General features: G+C 44.0%; 1 protein-coding gene and 1 long non-coding RNA gene across 8 annotated transcripts in view; one reads left to right on the plus strand and one right to left on the minus strand.

Annotated features, from left to right (window-relative positions):
• Positions 1–24,383, plus strand: part of myo1b (myosin IB) — a 43,084-nt gene that overhangs the window by 14,317 nt on the left and 4,384 nt on the right. Inside the window, exons 4-26 of one of the 7 annotated variants that reach the window (XM_029832138.1) lie at positions 5,281–5,375; positions 7,510–7,614; positions 8,631–8,677; positions 10,257–10,320; positions 11,893–11,991; positions 12,672–12,775; positions 13,534–13,681; positions 14,042–14,160; positions 14,600–14,686; positions 14,810–14,875; positions 15,416–15,421; positions 17,350–17,454; positions 18,326–18,388; positions 18,611–18,811; positions 18,998–19,224; positions 19,453–19,653; positions 20,713–20,806; positions 21,641–21,790; positions 21,913–21,981; positions 22,065–22,151; positions 22,451–22,537; positions 23,136–23,222; positions 23,906–23,992. In XM_029832138.1, coding sequence (XP_029687998.1) covers positions 5,281–5,375; positions 7,510–7,614; positions 8,631–8,677; positions 10,257–10,320; positions 11,893–11,991; positions 12,672–12,775; positions 13,534–13,681; positions 14,042–14,160; positions 14,600–14,686; positions 14,810–14,875; positions 15,416–15,421; positions 17,350–17,454; positions 18,326–18,388; positions 18,611–18,811; positions 18,998–19,224; positions 19,453–19,653; positions 20,713–20,806; positions 21,641–21,790; positions 21,913–21,981; positions 22,065–22,151; positions 22,451–22,537; positions 23,136–23,222; positions 23,906–23,992 — 2,398 coding nt within the window. The remainder of the gene's footprint in view (positions 1–5,280; positions 5,376–7,509; positions 7,615–8,630; positions 8,678–10,256; positions 10,321–11,892; positions 11,992–12,671; positions 12,776–13,533; positions 13,682–14,041; positions 14,161–14,599; positions 14,687–14,809; positions 14,876–15,415; positions 15,422–17,349; positions 17,455–18,325; positions 18,389–18,610; positions 18,812–18,997; positions 19,225–19,452; positions 19,654–20,712; positions 20,807–21,640; positions 21,791–21,912; positions 21,982–22,064; positions 22,152–22,450; positions 22,538–23,135; positions 23,223–23,905; positions 23,993–24,383) is intronic. The other 6 variants (XM_029832252.1, XM_029832198.1, XM_029832300.1 and 3 more) reach the window with 6 other exon arrangements.
• LOC115248740 (uncharacterized) lies at positions 647–2,542 on the minus strand. The gene is made up of 4 exons (XR_003887505.1): positions 2,451–2,542; positions 1,978–2,193; positions 1,725–1,791; positions 647–782 (listed from the first exon to the last, which is right to left on the minus strand). It is a non-coding gene; the product is annotated as an uncharacterized lncRNA (long non-coding RNA).

Genomic DNA, 24,383 nt, shown 5'->3' on the forward strand with positions numbered 1-24,383 from the left:
TTCATTTGCTGCATGAATTTAAGATATAGAAGACATAGTCCCCTACAATATTGGAGAGAAAATTGGGCTCTCCAGAGCGTATACTATGTCCCATTAAGAGCAAAGTGTAATTTTCAGTGCCCTTTTTCCCTAGTTATGAATGACTGGGAAAAAACTGGGAGATTTATTGTATGTAACAATAATAATAAATCATTACAGAGGCCTATCTCAAAATCAGAAATTTTTATATGTTATTTTTCCTTTTATGGTAACAGCTGCTGTGTGTGTGGAAGAGGTTTGGAAGCCCTTTGGTAATCATTAATAGACTGAGGTTATGATTTTCTTTGTGTTTGTTTTTTAAAGATAATGCATCTATCTGCTCTTAGTTAACGTAATGCTGGTTAAACATTGCCCGCTCCGCTGTCATTTATTGCTTTTGTGTGCTTGAGATTTTATTTTATAGTCCATCCTTTGTCTGTGATCTGCAGTAAACATTCTATTCAGACTGAGAACAATTGGCTTCAACCCTTTTAATGTGGGTGCAGCTCTCACAAGAGCAGGAAAGAGTCATGTAAAATAAAGGCAAACAGACAAGAGCAGACCGGCCGTACAGAACGCTGGTCCTCCATGCAATCTTATACCTTTTTATATTAATTCTGTAATTATTTCCTGCTCAAAAAGACAAACGTTTAATTATGTTGGGCATATTTTTGCATAATCTTGCTCTAACAATGCAGCTATGCAACGCAGAATGTCAATGAGGACAGCGCCGCTCTCATTTGGTGAAGATCCAGGTCTACGGCCTGATGAGGGTGCATGTAGTTGTCAGATGGAATAAAACGAGCAGTCAAACAGCAAAAATGGAATAAGAACCGATTTGTGTGGTTTCAGGGTTCATCTGCGTGGTGGTGTATTTTGTAGTCATCGTGTCGGCACTGACGGAACACTTAGATATTCTTTGCCAAAACTCTGCCAGTTTTTTTTTTTTTGGTTTTTAGCTCATTTTTTTATTGCTTTTTCATGCTGCATCTGCTATAAAAGTGTTTAGGTTCTGGAGAAGGAAACTCTTGACAACTTAATTTCCCTGAACCAACGACCTCTTTCACTGGCCTCCTTCATTTCCTGGTGTGTTAGCCACCACTATGGTGCTGAAGTGGAACCAATACGACACTGTCGGTTAGACCGACAATGATTCTGTCTGTTTTCTGAATGGGCTCACTGGGTCATGTGTTAACCCCGAGGCATTGTTTCAAGACATTCTGAGTGATCTAGTACTAAAGTCAGATGGCAGTTTATTTCTATGCTGGGTTTTGTGCCCTTTTTTTTAACGGTTCAGCATTTTTTAGATGAATGAATAATTCAAGAAATATTATGGTCAAAATGTGTGTGGCAGTACTCAAAGCTTCTAAAATGACCAGAAATATCACCAAAATTGAAGTCTGACATGTAAAGAGACGGTGGTTCTCTGACGTTACCACTGCTTTGAGGGATATAAAAATACAGCCTTCTTTCCATCATCCTTTCTGTGGCTGTCTACATGTGGTCGTGTATTTTCCCCCCCTTTCAGCATGTTTTTCCATTTATCTTACAGCCAGAGGCCTTCACCAGTCATCATTGTATGAAATTACATTTTAACACCTCTTAATGGAGAATCTTTTGAATATCTAGTCTAATATGCTGATCCATACAAATTCCCTGAAGAGCTTTCCAATGAAAATTGCTAAGAAGAGATTTTATCAACTTACTTGGCTTTTTCAGAGACCCGACCAATGAGTTGCACCGTGGTTTCCCCAGCTGTGGAACACTAAATTGCTATGGAGAAAAGCAAATTAAAGCCCAGGAACCCCCTCAAACTTTGCAAGGGCAGACAGAAATCGGGCAAACCTGTAGTAAGTGTTAAATAAATTAGAGATCTGTGTCAACAACACTTCACCCTGAGCTTTTAATTCAAATAGTTTGGGGTGTTCTTTACTGCACTTTGAAACTTCCATAGCATACCTGCTCTTTCTTTTGGCTGTTTTGGAGGTGTTGTGGCCATGTCTGCATGTCCTGTCCCAGCAGAATGTGTAACATAAATACAGTTGTGCTAATCGGATGGAGCTGAGTTGGACCGTACAGTAGCCACCCACGCGTCCACCTGCTCATACTGTAACAGGAAAAAGTTGCTTCCTTGGCCAGCTCTTCCGTCAGATCCAGGCAGATTTCCTCATCACGCTGAGATCAGAGACAACCCCCCCCCCCCCCCCCCCCCACAACAATAGCAGCAAAGTATTAAGAGGGAATACTGAACAGTATCAGTTTGTAGTCAGGGAAAATGAAAAAAAACCAACGTGAACAACAGGTCAACAGCAAGTCCTGTCTGGTGTTGCACTAGAAATGTCTGCTGAGGTCACACATCGCAGAGCCTTCTTCCCCTTCCTTGCCAAGTTTGCTAATAAAAAGAACTGACTCGACTCTTTTCTAGCGCTTACCTCATGCCAATGTGGCTTTGTGCTCACCACCGCCACGTGCACATCCAAAATTACAGCCCGCAGGCAGATGTTACGGGGAGGGAGGCACAGAGCAGAAGTTAAAGTCTCAGGCGTTTTCTGGATTTTGCTGCCCTGTTGATGGCTCCAGTGCCTTTGATAGTGACCTTGGTGCTTTCATCCTTATTTTGATGTCCACTCTTGTGAAGCTGTGCTGCCACTTCACTCTTTTTACTGCTTTCATCATCTTCTTGATGGCATGCTGCTCTAGCCACCAGGGTATTAAATGTATTTCTGCTCCTCTTTCCTGTGTGGGAATAGAAACTACAGCTCATTTTGTTGTGAGAGGCTGTGATTTAAGACTCGGACATAATTATTTAAGATCTGGGTGTGTTCCCTCAATCCTCCTGCCTCTATTCATATTGCGTTTATATAATGATCATCCATATTCATATGCCTGGCTTTGTCTGTTTGGGTGGGTGGATGGTTGTCAGGAGCTTCCACTCCTATTCCACCCTCCGGTCTGGGCACACCTCCCTGCCACCAGCTTCCTCTTTGGCCAAAGTAATTGTGTGGCTTGGTCATTGTCAGGATCAGATCAGACAACAGGACTGCAAAAGCAGTCATCTGCTGGTTTGCGCTGGCCTTTTCAGCAGTGATGTAATGCCCCATCTCATCCATGCAAGTGTGGAGCACCGGAGAGAGGAGGAGGGCTGTGATCTGAGAATGTGTGGGTGGGGATTTTAGACCAAGGCGTACGCTTTGATGGACAAAATAATACATTTTCACAAAGAGGAAAGGGTGATTATTTTAACAAAAGGGTCCAATACTAATACCAAAAATAATCATTTAAAACTTGCAATTATTGATTACCTTTTTAATGACGAAAACTGTAGCTTGTCAGTAAAAATTTTTCCAACCCCCCCCCTCCCAGCCTGCCTGTGTAAAATTAGTATGCAACAACACCATGGGAGTAACTACCCTGATGGGTTTAATTGCACAAGTGAATGACCTTTCTACCTGCTCTCCTCCGAATTAATTTTTAAGTTGAAGTCGTCTTCTAGCGCTGTTGCTTTCAAGAAGGTTTGCTGTTGGTGGACCCGTAACGGGGGTCGTTTTAGAGGTCGCAGCACTACATCTGCTCTGGTCCAAAATGATGTGAGGTGGTGCAGAAAGCTAAACTCAATTAGCCTTAGGTTTAACATGATTGTGGCCTGGAATGCCTTTATCTGTCTGCCTGCTCCAGTCCCCTCTCAGCCATAGCAATCAGCTCTTTCTTTAAATTCAGGGTCAGTGCTGGTTCACCATGTGACTCTATCCTCCCAGCTGTGATCCTCATCATAATAACTTGGGTAAGCTATTTGCCCCTAAATGAGGATCACGTCCCATCTCTTCTCTATTTGTGTAAAATTGGTCTGAAAAATAGCAAAGTAAAATAATTTTGGCATGGCTTTGTTTGTTTGAAACAAAAAAAGTCTTTAATGAGCCTGAAATCACGCCTCAACTCAGTATCTCTGTCAGCACCTGTGAACGTCAGACATTCCTGCATTCATAGTCTGCTGCATATAAAATCTTGATTAATGCTATTACCTAGACCTGGGCGGTTTGAGGTGCCCCAGCCTCGGGGCAAGCACTGAAATAGGCACTTGGGAGAGGCTATTTTGAGTCATTCCTCCCAAATTACCTCAAGCTAGATTTAACCTGTGCTGAATGTGAAGTATTAACTTGAGAAAATGCTGATCCCAGCCAGTGGGGTTAAACTTGCTGATGGGTTTCGAAGTCAACGCGAGGCACTTGTGTTTGGTACAAAATCAGCAGGTTGTGCAGAGTGGTTGGGTAATTCTAGGACACTGTACTGTTTCCACGAAGATACGAGTTATTTTTATACACGTATGTGTACATCCTTGAAAGCGTTATTTTCAGGAGTATGTCAAACTTTTCTGAAAAACGAATGGGATGTAACTAGAGCCAAAGTGGTGTAATGTCACCGCCAGGCTGCTTTCGTCCCAATCTGTACAGACACAACCCAGAAAGATCCTTCAGCGTCCCAAATGTGTGCTAAAGTGTGAGTCAGCCTTACAATTTTTCAAAAGCGGAGACATTTGGAGTGTGTCATAAAGTAAAATTACAGTTATTACCAGACATGGGGTTGGAAGAGAAGAAAAAAATCCCGAGCTATGAATGCAGGAGTGTTCTGAGAGGTGGGGGTTAGAGCTAATTTCTCATGTGGCAGGGAAAGAGAGAACTTTTTGCTCCGTACTTCTCAACCAAATGGAAGCCGTGAAGAGGCATTTTCAGACTCGGTGTTCCTTTTTTTTTTTTGTGTGAGAGGCACCGAAATTATAGGGTAGCCACCAAAAGAATAGAAAGCTGCGACATGTGACCTGATGATCACACCATTAACATCTTCTGCTAATGCAGGATCAGCCATAATTCCCCAAAAGACAAAAAACAAATCATTACTATCATCAAATGTGACCCCTACCTTTAGTGATCTGCTCTACCCAGACTGTATTCCTTTTTGTTTTTAGTCAGACTGGAACATAAACACCTAGACTATATAACTGTTGTGTGTCTGAGTGTGTTTTGTAGTTGGGAGAATTAAAAGTAGTCCTTTTAAGGTTAAAGCTCCTGTGGTCGTCTGCAGATGCGACCTAATTTCCAGGGAATTCACATGTTATTGATTATGGAAGATGCTGGATGCGATATGATTTGGCGCAGTAGCCCACCATTTCCTTGTGGTTTCTTTTTTTTTGTCTTTAAAGCCAAAACTTAATCACTCCGTGATAACGTCAACTTGTCTGTGTTTGGTCTATTTCCTCTGTCTCTGCAGCTACGCCTTGGCAGATGAAGCCTACCGTTCGCTCCGGGATCAGGACAAGGACCAGTGCATCCTGATCACAGGGGAGAGCGGTGCTGGGAAAACTGGTAAATGGACATTTGCTGTTTTTAAGCTAACTGCATACTTCAGGGGAAATTGTAAATTTTTTTTGATTGAGTCAAAGCTAGTCGCCATTTGTATATTTCCCTGCCGCCAAAAAGGTAAAAAATACACATTGCTCCTAGTTAAATGTAATTAGTTAATGGTAGAACATGAATACTTTAAATCTGTTGATTTAAGAGCCATTTCCTTTTTTGCCCCTTGACTTTTCACTATGTAGACTTCACATGCAGTATTATTGTGTATTGTTTTCAGTAATCAGTACATGTGTCAAGTATACAGGGGTCAAAGGCATTAGAGGTTTTTCTTTTCAAATCATTGTCTCCACTCCAGTCAAAGCATGTCTCTGAGATATGGGATGTTGTGTTTAAAGTCACCATCCAGATTTAGATCTGATGTATCAGATGGGTTTTTTTTTGTTTTGCTTTTTAAACAAAAATCTGATGCCATGTTTTTGTGAACATGTTGGGACGTGACTATTGGCCAGCGACTCCATCATACTGGTGCTTTTTACATATACACCTCAAGACAAAACTCACAAGTGACAAAACTCCTTTAAGCTAATGTTGCTCGAGGCAGCTTGAGCGTGAACATCACCTTTATTTTTGTACACTTGTACATTAGCTGAAGTTGTGGACTCGGGCATGGAGTATTATCTTCTAGAACCCCTAAAGGAATGTAATTTCCTGGTCTCTGGCAGCACTCTATCACAGGTAGCAGACGTATTGAGTTGGCTGCAGGGATGCAGGTTTAATGTATTCCACACAGGCAATGTGTGGTAGTGATCTTATAATTACAGTGTCTGTTTCTTGGTAATTAAAATATCCATATATGTTTAATTTAAGAGGATGGTAATGTACACAATGGAAATATTGAAGTCCTATATATTGAGGGAAACACTCCCTTTATCTGTAGTTTCTCCTTCCTTTCCCATTTGCAGCAACAAAGAGGAATTTGTGTAGAATGCTGCACTGAACTCGAGCATTTCTCTTTTATTAAGTGTCGCTGTGGTATTGATACCTTGATGATTGGCTGGTGTCCAGATTTCACAACCAACCTCTGCCCGCAGCAGTTTGGCAGTCAGCATCCAGCTTTGTGGAAAAGACGCTGTCATTTTTCAAATAAGCTGCCAACAATGCAGCGAAAGATTGCCAGTTGTCAGAATCATTTTAAACTTTGAAAATGCCCTTTGGCAAAGGAAAAGACGCTGGAAAAAGAGCAGACAGATTATATTATCGCGTGAAGTGCCGGCCTGTTTTTTCTTTTTCTTTTTTGTTTTTGGAGCCCGTTCAACCTAGCCCCCACCCCAAGATGCTGCTCGTTCCAAATGAGGAGATAAATTTGGATTTTTACTTATCTCATCAGGTTCCCAAAGCTTTCTCATGGAGCAAGGCCATCACAAATGCGCCCTTCGATATGGGTCATTGACATTCATGTCTGGTCCAGGGTTTTCCTTTTCATTCTGCTCGTGTGGCTTTATCAGATACCAGAGGTACACAGAAGACATAACATAATCCTGCTTCTGTGAGACATGACGTGAAGTGTGTTCTGTTACCCTGAGAGATTAAGAAAGATGATAATGATAAAAATCATCCAAGTAGTGGCTCGTAAGTTTGCATGGGTGCCGTGCGCTCCTTCCTTCAGTTTGCCTGAACGTGACTGTATTTGCACATCAAGCTGATCAGCAGCCTCCTTTCTAGCCCTCCTTCCCTGGTTCTGGGTCGCTCCCTCTGGCATCGGGATCATCTCTCCCGGTGCCAGCAGGCATCCTACAAGGCGTGTCACTTTTGAGCCTCTTTATAATCCTAAAGAATCATTTTGGAGAACATGCCTCGTGCTGAATAGTGTCTCAGGGCAACTCCGACGGTAACATCAAATCTGAGACCGTACATCATCTGTGATTCACGTCTTCAGTACAGCCATCCGCTGAAATCATTAGAGTGATGATGATGAGGGTGATGTGATGCAATAGCAGTCCTCGACATATGGATCCTGCGCCGACGCTTGGCTGCAGGAATGTGGCAAAAGGAATGTCTGCGGAGAGAGGGATGGGCACGCTGCTCTTGTTCCTCTGCCAGGTTTGGTAAAGACCCAACACTCATCCCTGTTGCTCTGTTTCAGAGGCCAGCAAGCTGGTGATGTCATATGTGGCGGCAGTGTGTGGGAAGGGCCAGGAGGTGAATAAGGTCAAGGAACAGCTGCTGCAGTCCAATCCCGTGCTAGAGGGTGAGTCTCAAGTTCATGTTTGCTGCCTTGAATGTCTGGTAGCAGGTTGACTGAGCGTTTCTGAAATGTGACTAAACTATCCTGTAGCCAAACACTGCCCACCATTCAAGAGCCGAGGAACCCAACAATATTCCTATTGTGAAGCTCAGATTGAATATTCCACTTAAGATAGCTCGAATGTTGATTATATAACAGATTTCACTGATTTAAGATTTGATCATTAAGGTAAATTAGAGACTTTCTGATGTGCTTGGTTTCCCACAGCTCAATGTTTCCTTCAAACAGCTGTATTTTAATTGAGGCCAGAGGACAGGAAATGCCCGTGAATGATAAAGCTGTATGCCACGGTTTCCGTAGCAGCCCAGCACATCTGTAAGAGTTTAGCTCCTGTAGATCTCATTGCTATAATGCTATTAAGACAACCCCCGAGAGGGCTGGTTCACTCATCACGCTACGTTGTTTTCGTGTTTATTCCTACTTTCTCTGATTCTTTTGTCCTCATCACCCTCTTTTGCTTTCAATGTATTTCTTGGATTCCTATTTGTTAGCATGTTGACCTTTTCATTTTAATGCCACAATGTGTGATCAAGTGTTTACTGTAATAGCTGTACCAAACGACCCATAAAATGCACTTTAATGTAAAGATGTGGCCTCAAACACATGCAGGGCACATTATGAGCTTAGGTGAAGTGATTGGACATCCTGTTTGTTATTGTTTCGAAGCCTGAAACACGTTGAAGTCGTCTCTCTCCCTAAGCTTGGGAAGCCCTGGAGCTTTGCTTAATCCATCCAGAATTATGGAGCTTCATCAGTCTAAATGTCTTCATATCTGAGTGACAGCTCGACCAACTTAGGCACAATGTTGGCAGGCATTAATGATATTTAGGGTAGTTGTAAACACGCTTGGGCCATTTTGTAAATATTGCCTATAACTTTCTCTGGGAAGTTTGTCATTAATGATGCATGGGTCATGATGGCTTTAAACGTGTCACATTATCACTTTTTCCCCTTTTCAGCCTTTGGAAACGCCAAAACAGTGAGAAATGACAACTCCTCTCGATTTGTAAGTATATTTTTCAGAACTAATGAACAACTAATGTTGTTTAATTAGTTTGTTGCTCCTCTAATGAGGCCTCATTTGCTGGCTGTTATGCATAACTTGGATGTTTTCACTCGGGCTCCATTTTAACATGCGCATAATCCGACACTTTTATCTATGCTTTTTTTTTCTTTCCTTCAAACTAAGCCCCAGAGTGTTTCTTAATTCCCCACTTTTGCATCCCTTTTCTGTAGTTCTTCAAATTTCTTGGCTCAGTGAGTTTCTCATTCATGTGCTCGCTTGAGCCGAGCTGTTGAATTAAATTGAACTTGGAGTTGGATCACCAATCTTATCCCATCTTATTTTTTCACACTCTCCCTGAGGGTGATTCTGTCAGGGCAAACTTCTGCTCTCATCTTTTAGGCCTTTTCAGAACCGATGCTGATCATGGAAGGCAATATTTATTTAATTCTGTAAAAAAAAAACAAAAAAAAAACGTTTTATCAGCTGTTAGTAGGTGTTTGCATGTGGGTTTATGAAGAAAAACATTGCAAATGGATTTTAGAAATGTAGCTCAGGCAGAGCGTTGCTAAATTTCGAACTGGCATGTTTTTGGCTCATGGGTGAGGATTTTCACCTTCAGTCTGTTGCCCTCTCCAGAAAGTCCAGTTGCCATGAATACGAGCTGCAGCCGACAGTTGTGTCGTCCGTGGGCGCACGGTGCTGCAAAATAAATGATGCATTTGTTTCCCACCAGACACTGGTTTTAGGAGAACAAACCTTCAGATATTCAGCATCTTTTGTGGGGGCCTTCCCGTCTGAGCTTCAACCAAAGGAAAAAACAAGTTTGTTGTTTACAGATGTTGATGGCTGCACTTTTCCATGAGCCAATCACGGTTTCACGCTCATCTTCGAACCCAACTGCAAATTCTTCAGAAAGTGACTCAGTTTGTCTGGAGAGCACTTTGCCTTTAGAATTTTGGACATGCAAACAGATCTTTTTTTGGTTTGTAGGTTTTAATGGAAACTCGTCATGCCCGTCTGCAGCAGCAGCGGCAGGCTGCCAAATACACTACAATCCCTACACATGAGAGATGATTTTCCCTTCACGCAACTCAGCCAGCAAGCTAGGTTAGCAGATACAAGTCACCGTGACAACAGGAATGTTGTTCCAATTGGGGTCGTGGCATATTCAGGCAAATTTACATGGCAGAAATCTCGGCATTTGCTTTCATCAGCCACTCATTTTGTGCTGAGCACAGCAGCCTTATTGGGTTTGGCTGGAGCCTACTTGACTGTAGATTTTGGACTCTTCTGTGGACAAAAGTGCTATTAATACATCAGAGGAGGGTCAAAAATGGAAATCTACAGGGCTCTGTTCTTGGATCCAAGTTTTAGACAGGAGGAGAAGTGGAAGAAGTTGGCCGGGGTGGATGAGTAAAGGGGGGCAACTCCACAGAAGACTGTTGTTGGTGAGGTCTTAAAATTACAGGGAGAGGTTTTCCTCCAGAACTCGGGCTAATCTCATGAAATGAGCGCTGAATCCTGCTCACAGTGTATATTAAGATAATGTGCATTATACCATGGTGGTCTTTGGTTTCAGGGGAAGTACATGGACATCGAGTTTGACTTTAAAGGAGATCCCCTGGGTGGCGTCATCAGTAACTGTAAGTAGCACTAATATTGATTTCTATAAGTATTTTAGAGGTCTTATAATAAAATGTCTTCCTATTTTGTTTCAAGTCTCCCAGCAGCACAGTTAGATTTTACCCTACCAGCATCTGCGCTTTGTTTTTCACATTTTCAAGTGAATTAAATGCCTGAAAAACCTCAAGACTGAAACAAACGAATTCCAAATGAATAAACTGCTGAATCTGACAGGCAACAGCTCTCTTCTGTCACATTATCTTGCCTCTGTTCATATTGTTTTGTCTGTACGGCCTTCTGTGGAAGAGGTCACAGCAACAAAGAGACTAGCTCAGGGCCTAAAGCACAAATGAACCTCTGTCTGTTGTCCTGGGTTAGTTCAGAACAGGGGACTCTCTGTCTTTTAAGAAGTGCCATAGGATTGCTTCAGACAGGATTGTTTCAGTGGCTATCTGACAGTGATCTTACACAATGGAGGAATCATTGCTTCTCAGCACTTATCTGTTCGTCTTGGACTTTATTGCACAATACAACTAGCATTAACCAGCTGTTTAGTATTAGAATGGTAGGGATGATGTGGCAATCAAAAAGTCAAAGTCTTTTAGACAAAAGGGCATTATTGTCTCTTTCATGTGCGCTAATCTCTGGGAGAGTGATCATGGAGGTGCAATAAATGGCCTTCGGCATGCTTTATTGCACCTAACGGGAAACTGCTCAAGAAAAGCAATAATATGACGGAACATCTCATCTGGACATCATGTTAAAGTTCATGTAACAGGACTAAAGATGAGCCCTTTTAAAAGCAATAAAAGGGCAGATTATTAAAGCGGCACATCCATCTCTCTGTTATGTTCACACTCATTCAGCCTGGAATTGTTTTAGTTTGTTCATTCATAGTTTGTTTTGACCTGTAGATACAGTTTTACATTGAGCCTTTGTGTACATGATAGGAGTGAGACCCAGTCATCCGTCTGGAGTCTTCTCTGTATCCTAAATATGAAGTCAGGTTTTACTTTCGTTTCATTTGCAAAACTAAGAAAACAAAGCTGATAATTGCAAAACTGTGACTTTTTCCATTTAGACTGTTTCTATTTCACAAAATTGAAGGTTATGTGTGTCAGAGTTTTTCTTCTAAGATGGGCTCGGAAACAAATAAGTTCACGTTGCTCTTTTTAAAGTCAGCCTCAGAGGGTTTGTGAGCAGGCTAATTGAATGTTGTTATCCAGCTAGTCGCGCTGCTGAAGTGACTCTGGTGCAGCCTCAGATGCAGAACTCTGCACCCAGTCTTTAATTAAATCACACTCGGTCTAAGAGAGGGACAGATTCCCCTCTGATCAGATACTGGTGCACTGGGTGTTTGCCCCGGAGGAAGAGCTGTGCCGTGTCCTTACATGAGTCCTGCATGTTCTATTGTGGGAGTGTCACATATACAGTCGCCTATAACCTTATTGGTGCAGGAACCCACGATTGAGATTCCTGTTTTTACTCCCCAAACGGGTTTGGGCTTCCCTTCCGGAGACTCTTGCGTCGGGCTTTTGTCTTGGCCTGCCTGATTTCCTCCTTTTCCTTTCTGCCGTCCATTCTCGTTTTAGACCTGCTGGAGAAGTCGCGCGTGGTGAAGCAGCCGAGAGGAGAGAGGAACTTCCACATCTTCTATCAGCTTCTGTCTGGAGCCTCTGATGACACGCTCAGTAAGTCATTAAACCACTGGCTCCAGTTGGAAGTATGGGGAGACTATCCCTGTTTCCTAACATCTGGAGGCACCTCTGCGCTACTGTTTATTGCAAACCTTGAAACCTTTTCCTGCGGGACCACAGCTGCATGAGCACATGGCCGATGCATTAATGTCTTCATCTTCCTGCCCGACAAACAGAACTGGGAACAAGGGCTAACCTGGCCCTCCTGTTTGCTTTTCTTTGGACACTGGGCATTGTTTCATGCCCTGAATGCAGGAGTAACAATATAATGGTCACGGAATCCAGAGTGTACAGATGGGAAGTGCTTGATTCAGCTGTAGCTAATGCACACGCTAATGAAATGTGACACATGAGGAATGTATTATTTTCCGTTGCTTGTTAGGGGGGCTTTTAAGTGGGGAATTTGATCTTCTAAAGGGACACTCGGAGCAGTGAGATCTTTCACTGCGTAGAAGTGGTGTCTGGAGGTGAGAAATTTTGTTGGTAGATGTCTTTGGCGCGTAATAAACGTTGGTGATATTTCCTGTCGGTAGTCCTCATTTTAATCAACACCTGCCAGAGGTGTGTATTACATGTCATTTGTATTCCGTGTAAATAAGGTTTAAAGTGCTTTTAGCCACGCTGCTATAAACAAATGTAGTAAAAGTGCCAACCACATGGTTTGTGTGCCACAGAAAGCCTGAAGCTGGAACGAGACTTCAGCAAGTACAACTACCTGAGCTTAGACTCCGCTGTGGTCAGCAAACTGGATGATGCAGCCAACTTCAGGACAGTCAGGGTAGGTATTTCACACACATCTGGGCGGGATCATGGACTGAGTAGACTTTAGTGTAAATCACAACTGGAGTCAAAACAAATACCAACTGCACGGTCCAGTGGTGTTGCATCACGATGCACTAAGCTAAATCCTGCTCAAACGGCTGGAGCGATCTGATTTTTATTTTTTTTTATCTGCCTGACATAACAAAACAAACCAGATTTAGAAGTCAGTTGTCCTGAATCTGAAGGCCCTCGTCTGCAAAAAGGAGATCTTTGAACCAGGTCTGAAGCTTCTTTAAGGAAACCCGGCATCCTTTAGGTTTGGGTACATGTGTGAAAGATCTGAGCTGCTGCTTCCTATCAGGGGCACCGTGGCGTCAACAGTTTGAGCATTCTCTTGCATGTATCTGGTTTAGGCCCGCCTCAGCACGCCAAGATGGATTCTTGTATATTCCAGAGTGGGCACCTCCGTGTCATATCCTACTTGTTTTCCTGCCTTTCACATCCTTCCTCTCATGACCCCTCACAATGAGTTTTGCTGTATTCTTCACACAGCTGCTGTAAACAATGAGTCCCTCACAGAGTGTTAACTGAACGGAAGTGTAGGAATACAACAGATATAGAAAATCAAAAAAAAAAAAAGCCTAATAAACCATTTCTGTTAAACTCACTACCATGTACAGTAATTGTAACTGAACTAAACTTTGTTTAATTCTACTTGTGCCGTTGAGGGTTCGCATTCCTGACTTGGTACCATCTATTTGTTTCCCTTCCCAGAATGCAATGCAAATCGTGGGTTTTATGGAGGATGAAATGCAGTCCGTGCTGGAGCTGGTGGCAGCTGTGCTGAAGCTCGGCAACATCGAGTTCAAGCCAGAGTCGCGCTGCAACGGCACCGATGAGAGCCGCATCAAGGACAAAAACGGTGAATTTCCCAGGCGACGAGGCTCTCGTCAGTGTTTCGTAACACGGCGCCCACTCAGTTTTGAATCTTATCAAAATACCTGTTAGTCATCTAAGAACTTCTTCAGCATTTTGTTCCCTCCCTCTGTTTTGCAGCCACTGAGCTTGTTGTGATTTGCATGAATTCAGAGCTTTCCTCTTCAGGCAAATACAGGTTTTACATATTACAGCATAACTATTTATCTGGAACAAAGCATTAAGTTTTACTTTTAGTTTTCTTCTTCACCGACCTCTGAGCTTTGGGTGCAGTCATCACAAACTTTAATGAGATTTTGGGTTTTCTTTTACTGACTGCAGCATGTTGATTTGTATGCATTTGCAGATTTGAAAGAGATGTGCGAGCTCCTGGGAATCGAGCAGTCGGTTCTGGAGCGAGCCTTCAGCTACCGCACGGTGGAGGCAAAGCTGGAGAAAGTGTCCACTACCCTGAATGTCGCCCAGGTAAGAGAGGAAATGTAGCTCTTTTCCACCGACTTGTAACCCCCACTGACCACACTCAATGTGCATAAAACTATAAAGGGCTCTTTCTTCCACCCGACTCGCCCTTCTGGGTGTCGATTCTCATCCATCTCAGTGCTGCAGGAACACGTCTGTATTATGGATGAGCCGCATTTCCCTCGGAGACCCAAATGTAGTTCGTGTTTTAGAGGTTATGGAGTTCAGGGCGTTGGCACGGATTTCTAAGGTGGCCCAAACACAGGCCGCCTGTATCCCATAGCAGGACGACGACCTGATTCCTTAAATGGTTCGATCTTATCGTAGACGTGAATTTTAGTTTTGCTTAGTATTAAATCCTCTTTCTCTATGTTTGTGATTATACTGTTAACTGAGTTATTTGTTTTTATGCCCTTCAAATTCAATTAAATGCGCTTGTTTACAGGCCTACTACGCCAGAGACGCACTTGCCAAAAACCTCTACAGTCGTCTGTTTAGCTGGCTGGTTACCAGGATCAACGAAAGCATTAAAGTGAGTAATGGCCCCCAGCATGTTTTTGATTTAGCTGATTCCGTTGATCCTTCTGCTTTCACACTGGCGATACATCACAGGATTGGCAATTTTTCTAATTTGGTCCAAATTGTCTCCCCGCAGGCTCAGGCGAAAACTCGCCACAAAGTCATGGGCGTGCTTGACATCTATGGGTTTGAGATATTTGAGGTAAGACCCCCCCCGCCCCATGATGTGCTTATAGTGTGAAGACAGACTCTGACCAACCACAGAGGATTTTGCCTAGGGCTGCTTGCGTGTGCGCTTGGGTACCTGTGAGGAGCTTATCATTGCTTACTATGGGCTGATAAAACCACATTTAGATCAGATTAGTTCAGCTTTATTGCTCCCCCCACCGGGGAAAATTATTTTTAGTGCCAATGGAATTTCAGCATTAAAAAAATAAGGCTTTCATCGTCGAGGCTGCAGTAGCAGTAAACAACTGCTCATTGCACAAGAGTTCCCACCTTCTGTGATATATGTACATCAGCATACGTGCAGGCTGTGTTTCACCTCTATCACACCATTTGGACACGTGTGCGTGCGTGCATGCAAGAGCATTTAAGGGCACCGTGCTGAAATGTTTCTCGACGCCACCAGACCCACTGCCGATGCGCTGCTGTTCTTTTTCATTTCCCTGCTTATTCACCTCCCCCCCCTCACTCACAAATCCTCCTTCTCCTCTGACTGTTGTGTTGTCTGGGTCACCAGGACGGAGTAAGTAACACGTGCAACGGCCTGTTTGCTGTGCCAACATGCATGCCGTAATCCAAACATCCCGGCACATTAATTCAGCTTTGTATCGATGATGGTTCAGGGTTTGTGGTGTGCGGCAAAGCTTTAGAGTTGCAAAGATGCTAAAGAAGCCTTTGCATCATTTGCAGGAGCCCCTGCTGACGGTTTATTGGGAGCAGCTCGCTAAAACTGAGGCAGCCTCATGCAGCAGCCTTGGGATTAACCTTGGGATTCAGGAAGGGGTTAAATCATTATTAATGCTAATTTTGGAGGCTGTGTTTGTGTTTTTACCATATTGTCCATTGCATTTATACCAACTAGGTTTTAATTTATGTATTACGAAAACCAGACTTTGAGGCTGCTTTAGCTTTAGCGAGGTGTAGCTAATAACGGCAATGCAAAAATGAGTGTGTTTGAGTTTGGTTACTTGTCCTAGTTTCCAAATTTTGTTATAAACTTGCACACTTTCTAAGAGTTAGAGGAGTTTTCTGAGGCCTACAAATATTTAATAGTCTAACTCTTAGAAGGGACAAGAAAGTGTATTGCTCAAAATGTTGACGACTTCCTTTTTCATACATAGATGAGGACTGGATGCATAATTTAGCCACCTAATTACCCTTATATAATTCCACAATTTTTTATGACAGCCAAACTTTATAGCAGTGTCATTAATCACATATGACACAATATTTAAGAAATCTTTGTCTGCAGTTCAACAGTTCATGACCTCAAATGAGCAAAGATGCACTGTAAGCATCCCTGCTTATCCGTACAGTCCTTAACAATGCTGCATAATTTGCATTTAACAGATTCCTGTCTAGATTTACATTCATGGCCATTCTCCATCTTGAAACTGGTAATGTTAAAGACTTAGTACTGGTTTCACTGATTTCCATGTAGTTTTGGGATTACAGTCCAACAGAGCGACTTCTCATGTGCTTCCCAGTCAGGTGGAGTTAATAATACTAAAACCTCAAACTGCTATAACTTCTTGTCATAAAATAGTTGCAGCTGAAATATTTTAGTCCTTTGGGTCATAATTCAGTCAGGTATTGTATCTGCTGCCTCTGGGGAATAGGTGTGTGTGTGTGTGTGTGTGTGTGTGGGGGGGGGGGGTTAACAAATGAAGTGGAGTTCTAACATACTAACACTGGACTGTGATGTGTTTACTGGTCAACGTGCTGCGTCCCACCATCAAACTAAACCAGCTAAACATGCTGCTGCGACCCTTTTGGCAAGGAACGGGTGTTTAATTTTAAATTTTATCATTGAGATCATCTGCGAACAAGCATGACAAACAAGTACATGGTAGTAATTGTTGAGAAGTGATGAAGAAATATTATGAAAAACACAAATTCTGTTTGGGGCTTTTTAATTATGTTGTCTAATAAAATCAGGAATCAAGGGTATGGTTTTAAAATATAAGATAGAATAGAAAAATGTGTTGTGGAGGGTAAATGTTTGCTCAGCCAGGGAAACGGGGAATGAGCTGGACCTTGCTGTTAGCTCAAGGTGAATATAAATGTTCTTGTACACCTGTGACACCTGGAAAAAGGTGTCGGTATGTGCAGGCAGATAAGATCAGGCTTTGATTTTATGGGAAATGATTAATTATGTCTAATGCATAGGCAGAGATATTAGTAATATGTGGTTGTAGTTTTTGGATCACGGCTAAATTTAGTTTCCAGGAATTGACAAATGTACAGGAGCATTAGTATAAAGTTCAGTTATAAAAACACTTTGTATTAATAATTTAGCCTGAGCAAAATTAGAAATTCCATTACGATGGCGTTTATCCTCACATTTAATTAGAAACGGTCCCGTTTTCATTAACATTCTTCTGGCAATGGAAAGGGAATGTAGCTGCCTGCTCCTGTAGCTTACTGACACTGTTTTTATTATTTCGACAGGACAACAGCTTTGAGCAGTTCATCATCAACTACTGCAACGAGAAACTCCAGCAACTCTTCATCGAGCTGACTCTGCGTGAGGAGCAGGAGGAATACATCAGAGAGGCACGTCTCCCTGTTTGCATTCAGTCATTTGTATAATCCATGGTAAAACTTAGCAGTTACAACATACAAATCAGCCAGCTGGGAGCCGTGGCAACGCTCCCTTACCTGTAGCTGTAACCTGTTTGTGCTGGCACTTAATCATCGTCTCAGGAGCTGTCAGGTCACTCATCTGTTTAACCTCTGGAGCTTTTTCACAGAGAGCTGCGTTTTTGCCCTTGAACCCAAGTGCAATTTTTGCTTCATTCCATCGTCCATCAGCCCCGGCGTTTATTCTGCCCCTCTCCCCTCCGTGGGGTCCCAGGCGGAAATGATCCCTTACTCCCCTCTCGCTGATGGAGCTTCGGGTTCTGTTTGTTTTCAGAGCTGTGTGGCTGTGAGTGATGCAGCGGTGACCCCGCAGCCCCTCCCTCACTAACGGCTCCACCAGTGATGTTCCTCTGCTGGCCCCTGTCCAGTCTACTCCATGGGAAAATACCAGTGCTGGAGAAATGATGGAGAACAACCAATCAGTGATTGTGGCCACTCGCCCCTCGGCTGAAGCCACACCTCCCCCTGAATTGTCTTTCCTTACCTCGAATGAAGCTTTTTGCTTGGCTCCACTCTTTTCTGTATTATATTCACAATGGAGATTTTTTTTTTTTTTTACTTTAAGCCATTTATTTATATTTAATGGCTTTCCGGGAGATTTTGAGAGACTAGCCGTGACTTATTGCCTTTCTTTATTTAGGTACTTAGCCAGTACTGAAATGTGAAAGTGAAGAAAAACTTTCATTTTGGGCCATTTTTGAGTCACCGTGGAACAATAAAAGAACATCAGGCCTGAATTATAGAGAAGCTATTGTCCCTCTGACCTTCACTCCTTTTGTTACAGGGCATCGAGTGGACCAACATCGAATATTTCAACAATGCCATTATCTGCGACCTTATTGAGAATGTGAGTTTCCGCAGATCCCCCAATGCGAACCAATTTAGCCCTGATCTACTCAGCTCTGTCTTTTGTTTGATTTATCACAAATTGCTTTTCCTGTCACAAAGATCAACAATCGTGTAAATACTTGGAGTGTGCAGTGCTTTGGGATTTAAAAACCATTCTGTGTTTTGTGCCCCCCTCCCTCCACCCCCCCACCCCCCCTCCTCCTCCTCCTCCACGGCCCAGCACCAAAATGGCATCTTGGCCATGTTGGATGAAGAGTGTTTGAGGCCAGGAACAGTCACCGATGAGACATTCCTAGATAAGCTGAACACCATTTGTGCTGAACACCAGCACTTTGAGAGTCGCCTCAGCAAGAATTCAAAGTTCCTGACTGACCACAGCCTGCCGCACAACTGCTTTCGTATCCAGCACTACGCTGGCAAGGTAGGGGCCACGAATGATCTACATTAGGAAATATTGTCAAATATAGATAAGATACGGGAAGCAGCTGCATTGAGTTTGACTTTGAAATAAAAACAAAAAAGAAAACATTCGCAAATAATTTAGACGAATTTTTGTGGAAAAGTTTGCAGCAACTCTTTATTTTATTTTCCTCCACTTGACATAAAGGTGCTGTACCGTGCGGAGGCCTTTGTGGACAAGAACAACGACCTGTTGTACCGCGACCTGTCACAGGCCATGTACAAGGCCACCCACAGCCTCATCAGACATCTGTTCCCTGAGGGCAACCCAGCCAAAGTCAACCTGAAGAGGCCACCAACCGCTGGCTTTCAGTTCAAAGCCTCCGTCGGCACACTGATGAAGAACTTGCAGACCAAGAACCCAAACTATATTCGGTAAAGTTGTTCAGCTGGCAACAGTGTTGCTCTGCTAGTTAATGTAATGGTGCAATAGATTAAAGCTCAGCATCTGCTTGTTGATGGTGCTGCTGTGTGACGACCTCATCCTCATTTTTAATGAGGGCTTGTCTTTTGGAAAGAAGCCATGTATGAAACATGATTTGTTTATCATTCTTTCATCCGAAACTTGATTTACATGAACGAGCCATTTGTTCTACATCCCAGGTGCATCAAACCCAATGATAAGAAGGCCCCCCACATCTTCACCGAGTCCCTGGTCTGCCACCAGGTGCACTACCTTGGCCTCATGGAGAATGTCCGTGTAAGGAGGGCAGGATACGCCTTCCGCCAGGCCTACGAGCCTTGTCTGGAACGCTACAAAATGCTCTGCAAACCAACCTGGCCCCACTGGAGAGGGCCTGCCAGGTAATGCTGCCATTTCCCCCGAATCAGCGGCTAATTGTTTGGCTGCCGAGGGGGAGCATGGAGGAGATTTTGTCACTGGACAGTTGCCAAAACAGTTGGTGAGAAAATACAAGCGTGTACATGGAGGAATGCTCTCGAGTGCCTTTAACTAAAGCTCAGAACCTCAGAGTGCACCCAGGGGAGTGGCTGTGCCCGGCACTAATAAGCTGCAGTGGAAGTGGTCAGCTCCCAGGTGTGATGGTATGAATGTGAAGCAGGTTATCGGGTGGAAAAAGCTGAAATACACTTGAAACAAATGCTTAAAGCCGCAGAGAATTGGGCTAAGTTTCACCAGGTTATTCTGCACGTAGACGTTGAGTTTATCATTAGACAGAAAAGCATAACTAAAATATAACATGCAACCAGTTGTGCCTTAGCAAGAAAATAAAAAAACAAACACTGTAGTAGGGAGCTAGCACGTTCAGGTGCAGAGTTAGATGTAAAGCAATGACTGGGCATAAATATGACATATGCAAATACACTGATTTGTGCAGTCAAGATTTAATGGAAGCAGAAAAATGAATAAAGAAATGGAAAATATAACAGTAGCTGTCAAAGTGGAGTTAAATGTGCAGCAATTACCTCGCAGTTGCAGCGCATCAATAAATGCCGAGCGTAATCTTGTTTTGACCACGGCACACACAAACTGTTTTTCAGGTAGTTTTTTTCCTGCCCTCACATCAGTGACCTGTCAGAAAGGACCTGCAGTCAGGCCAGAGGCTCCAGTAAAAATAAATCGTTCCTCTGAACCACAACATGTGCAGAACCTCTTATCGGTCTCCTGTGTTCAGTGTAGCCCAAACTTGTGTAGCATGTTTCTGGAGAACGAACAGATTCTATCGGCCCCGTCACGCGTCACTATCTTGTTGTTCAGCCACTCCTCTGTGCTCCGTCAGGTTCATTCATGTTGTGTTCTTCTCAAGCTTATCTTTGTGCGCCTTTGCCTTTGTGGTAGTTGCGGCCAATTGAAATGTCACGTATGCGAGGGATGACACATGTGACCCCTGTGGCTCTCAATAGGGAAGGAGTGGAGGTGCTGATGACTGACCTGCAGGTCCCGAAAGACGAGTTCTCCTACGGACATTCCAAGATCTTCATCAGGAATCCAAGAACGGTACAGAACAGGAATGCCGCAGCTATCGTTTTCCCAGCTTTCTTTGATGTCTCTGCGTTCAGAACTGTTTTCTCACAGAGAAATGTTTGTAGCCCAGGGTGGGCTGCACATGGCGCTCCCCCTTCCCACTTCAGCAATTAGCATGCAATCAGCACTCTGCAAACACATGGTTTCACTTAACAGTGTAACATGGGAAATGAGCAGCTTTAGTCGGCCCTCAAAGACTCTTCAAATGCTAAAGCCTGCGGTGTTGGAGTGGACCTTCTCCCCACCCAGGAAGAGACCAAACAATGCTTGCAATAACACGGTCTCATACCGGGAGAGTAATTGCATTTTTCAATCTCATCTACTTATCTCAATTATATGTGCAGCTGTGAAATCAACGCACGGAGCTGAGTGGTTTTATTTGATTCCAGACGGTTTCTTTTCAGCTGTTTGTGCTGCCGGCACCCCCCCCGGTTTTCTTTTTACATTACAAGTTTTCTGACCTCTAATTTTACATTTAATCTGAAAACATGGCACAAATGCTCAATTTTGTGCTTACTGAATTAAACTTAGGGTTTTTCTCTGTATAACTTATTAAGTACTGAATAAAATCCCACAAAAAAGCTCTGACTTTGACTAATTCTAGTTATATATCCCCCCCTTTTTCTTTTTTAAACATGCACCTTCAGGAAGAGGTGAAATAATCCTAAAACCGAAACTTAAAGAAATTGATCGGTAGGATACTTGCTGAGGCTGAATCCCCATCAGGACTCTTTCTGCCCCGCAAAGCACATTTGTTGCAGCCTGTGGCATTTTTGATGTGACAAAATTCTCTTCACGTTCCTTCAGCTTTTCTTCCTTGAGGAGAGGAGGAGGCAGTGCCTTCAAGACCTGGCCACCCTCATTCAGAAAATCTATCGCGGATGGAAGTGTCGCAGCCACTTCCTGCTGCTGAAGAGCAGTCAGATAGTGGTGGCAGCGTGGTACCGTCGATATGCGGTCAGTCCCTTCACAGGCATAATGTGCTTCAGTTGTTTAAAGAGAAGGCGTTGGCAGATTACCATTTAATAGCAAAACGTCACCACTGTTACCTTTTTTAATTGTCGCCTTTGTCATCTCAGCAACAAACGAAATACCAGAAGATCAAGCGCGCCACCACCTTGGTGCAGTCCTACACCAGAGGCTGGCAGGTGAGCGGCTTCGTCTTCACAAAGTCCGTCTCCGCCACAAGAAACGAGTGATAAGAGGGTTTTCATGTTTGGCGTCCCACCAGGCCCGCAAGCTGCTGAGAGAGCTGAAATACCAAAAGAGGTGTGAGGAGGCAGCGACCACCATCGCGGCTTACTGGCACGGCACACAGGTACTGGAGTTATGACGGGGGGAGTTGATCATCACGGCGGTTGGGCTTGAATCCGTCTTTCTGTTTGAAACTTTGGCTTTTCTGGCGTTCCTGCCTGACGGCCTGATTGTGTCAGAGATTCGCTAACCAGGCCCGACCTGATTATTGCCGCTGCCGTTTTCTTTTTATTCCCTTCCTTATTTTGCTGATCACACAACTGCTACTTCTCCTCCCCCTCCCACTGCTCTCTATCACTTTTCCTTTCATTCTCTCTTCTCACCCTCGACCTGTCTCGCGAAACACCCGCCGCATCCCGACAGGCTCGCACGGAGCTGAGACGTCTAAAGCAGGAAGTGCGGAATAAACAGGCTGTGACAGTAATTTGGGCATACTGGCAGGGAACGAAGGTATTTCAGCCCCAGCTGTGGCGTCTTCTGTCCCACTGTCTTTCATTCCTGTCATTCCGTGTCCCGTTGCGATCCCAGTCCCACCATGACAAGGCTGAGTAGTTTAGAAGCTCCTCTGACTGAGACATGGCCTAATTAAAGGCCTTTAATGTCTTAAAGATTCCCTTTTTATCTTTGGTGGAAAGGTCGATTAGCCTAGTGTTTTGAGTTTCCTAATCTTCATATAATTTAATTTTCCAATGCCATATTTATGTTACTTTACATGGTTTCTTTTCTGATCCTATGCGCTTGATTTGAGTATTTGAGGTTTAAAAAAATAAGACCTACGCACAATCCAACAATTTCTATTGTGTTTTCACATTTTACGGATAAACGACTAATGGAGCTCTAAGATCATGTGTTGATAACGAAGACGGTCCCCTTTTGTTCAGCCAGAGCCCCTGACCTCCGAGTGTTGATGTGTTCGTCCCATCTCTTGCTGTGTCGTCAGTGTGTTGGCAACAATGCATTTCTCCCAGTAGCTCTGCTGGGTACGGTTACCTTTTTCATTGTCTCAGAAATTAATCCTCCCCCCACAACTGCCACCACTTCTCATCAGGCCCGGAGAGAGCTACGTCAGCTGAAGGAGGAGGCCAGGAAAAAACATGCCGTCTCGGTTATTTGGGCCGGCTGGCAGGGCACCCAGGTATTTTAGGAAGCCTGTTGACTTGATTGTGTGACTTGCCGCCTCCCTCGACACCCTCCACCATCACACACGCCCATTCCCTCCCGCCTCACTATCAAGAAACCCAACATTGTCATCGCTCCGCTCAACCCATTCTCAGCATTTCATTTGCAACGTGAGGCAGTTAACCCCCCCCCCCCCCCCCCCCCCCAACACACACACACACACACACATTATCACCCGCCACAGAAGCACGGTTCCAATTACAGCGCCCTCCAGGTGATTAAGTCTACGCTAACGTAAGTACCTGCTTCTTGACCTGTCACCAGGGTCCACACACTTCAGACCAGGTGGAGCTTTTTGGTGTTTTTATCTCCTCCGTCTGAGACGCATGCCGCCTGCCCCCTGTGCACGACCCCAGCCTTCACTCTCTCCATCGCCACACCCTTTCAGTAGCGCTGCTCGGAACTATCGACGCGACCTTTCTCCTCCCCGTGATGTAACTTTTCCCACCTCTCCTACTCACCTCGGTCTGTTATCAGTTCCCGGGTCCAGCGGACACAGATTGGTTGGTGTGCAGTGTGTTTATTTGACGCAATGTTTGCTGACCTCAGGCAAAAACGATGTCTCCCTCTTCCTCTCATCTTCCCTCACTTTATTTGTTCCCGCCCTCTTGTCTCTTGCCGCCCACCCTCCTTGAACAGGCGCGCAGGGAGCTGAGGAGACTGAAGGAGGAAGCCAGGCAAAAGCATGCTGTCGCTGTGATTTGGGCCTACTGGCAGGGACTCCAGGTACCCAGAAGCCCCCCCGCAGCACAGCACCGCCATCACCGAGTCCTCCACCTACTACTCACCACCCCACGACCCCCCCCATCTGCCACAACTGTCTCTTTTTCTGTCTTTTTTCCTCACTCCTCCCTCCCCATCTCTGCCCACTGCTGTAATCGCACTTCTGTGTGTGATGGAATTGTTTTTAAACCACTTACTGGTTTCCATCCCAGAGGTTAAGCGCAGAGGTTACTTTGCCTCCCAGCAAATCTTTAAGCCCAAAAGCGGCTAAACTTTTTTTATCCTTGTAATAATTATAACGCAGTAACATTCAGCCTTTTCAATTAAAGTTTTTCCCAAGTTTCCATCAGATAATTGAATTTTGCGGCGCTCCGCACTTCGCAGGACTCGCTGT

This window comes from Takifugu rubripes, chromosome 1 (genome assembly GCF_901000725.2).
Source record: "Takifugu rubripes chromosome 1, fTakRub1.2, whole genome shotgun sequence".
In the NCBI taxonomy this organism is placed as follows: domain Eukaryota; kingdom Metazoa; phylum Chordata; class Actinopteri; order Tetraodontiformes; family Tetraodontidae; genus Takifugu; species Takifugu rubripes.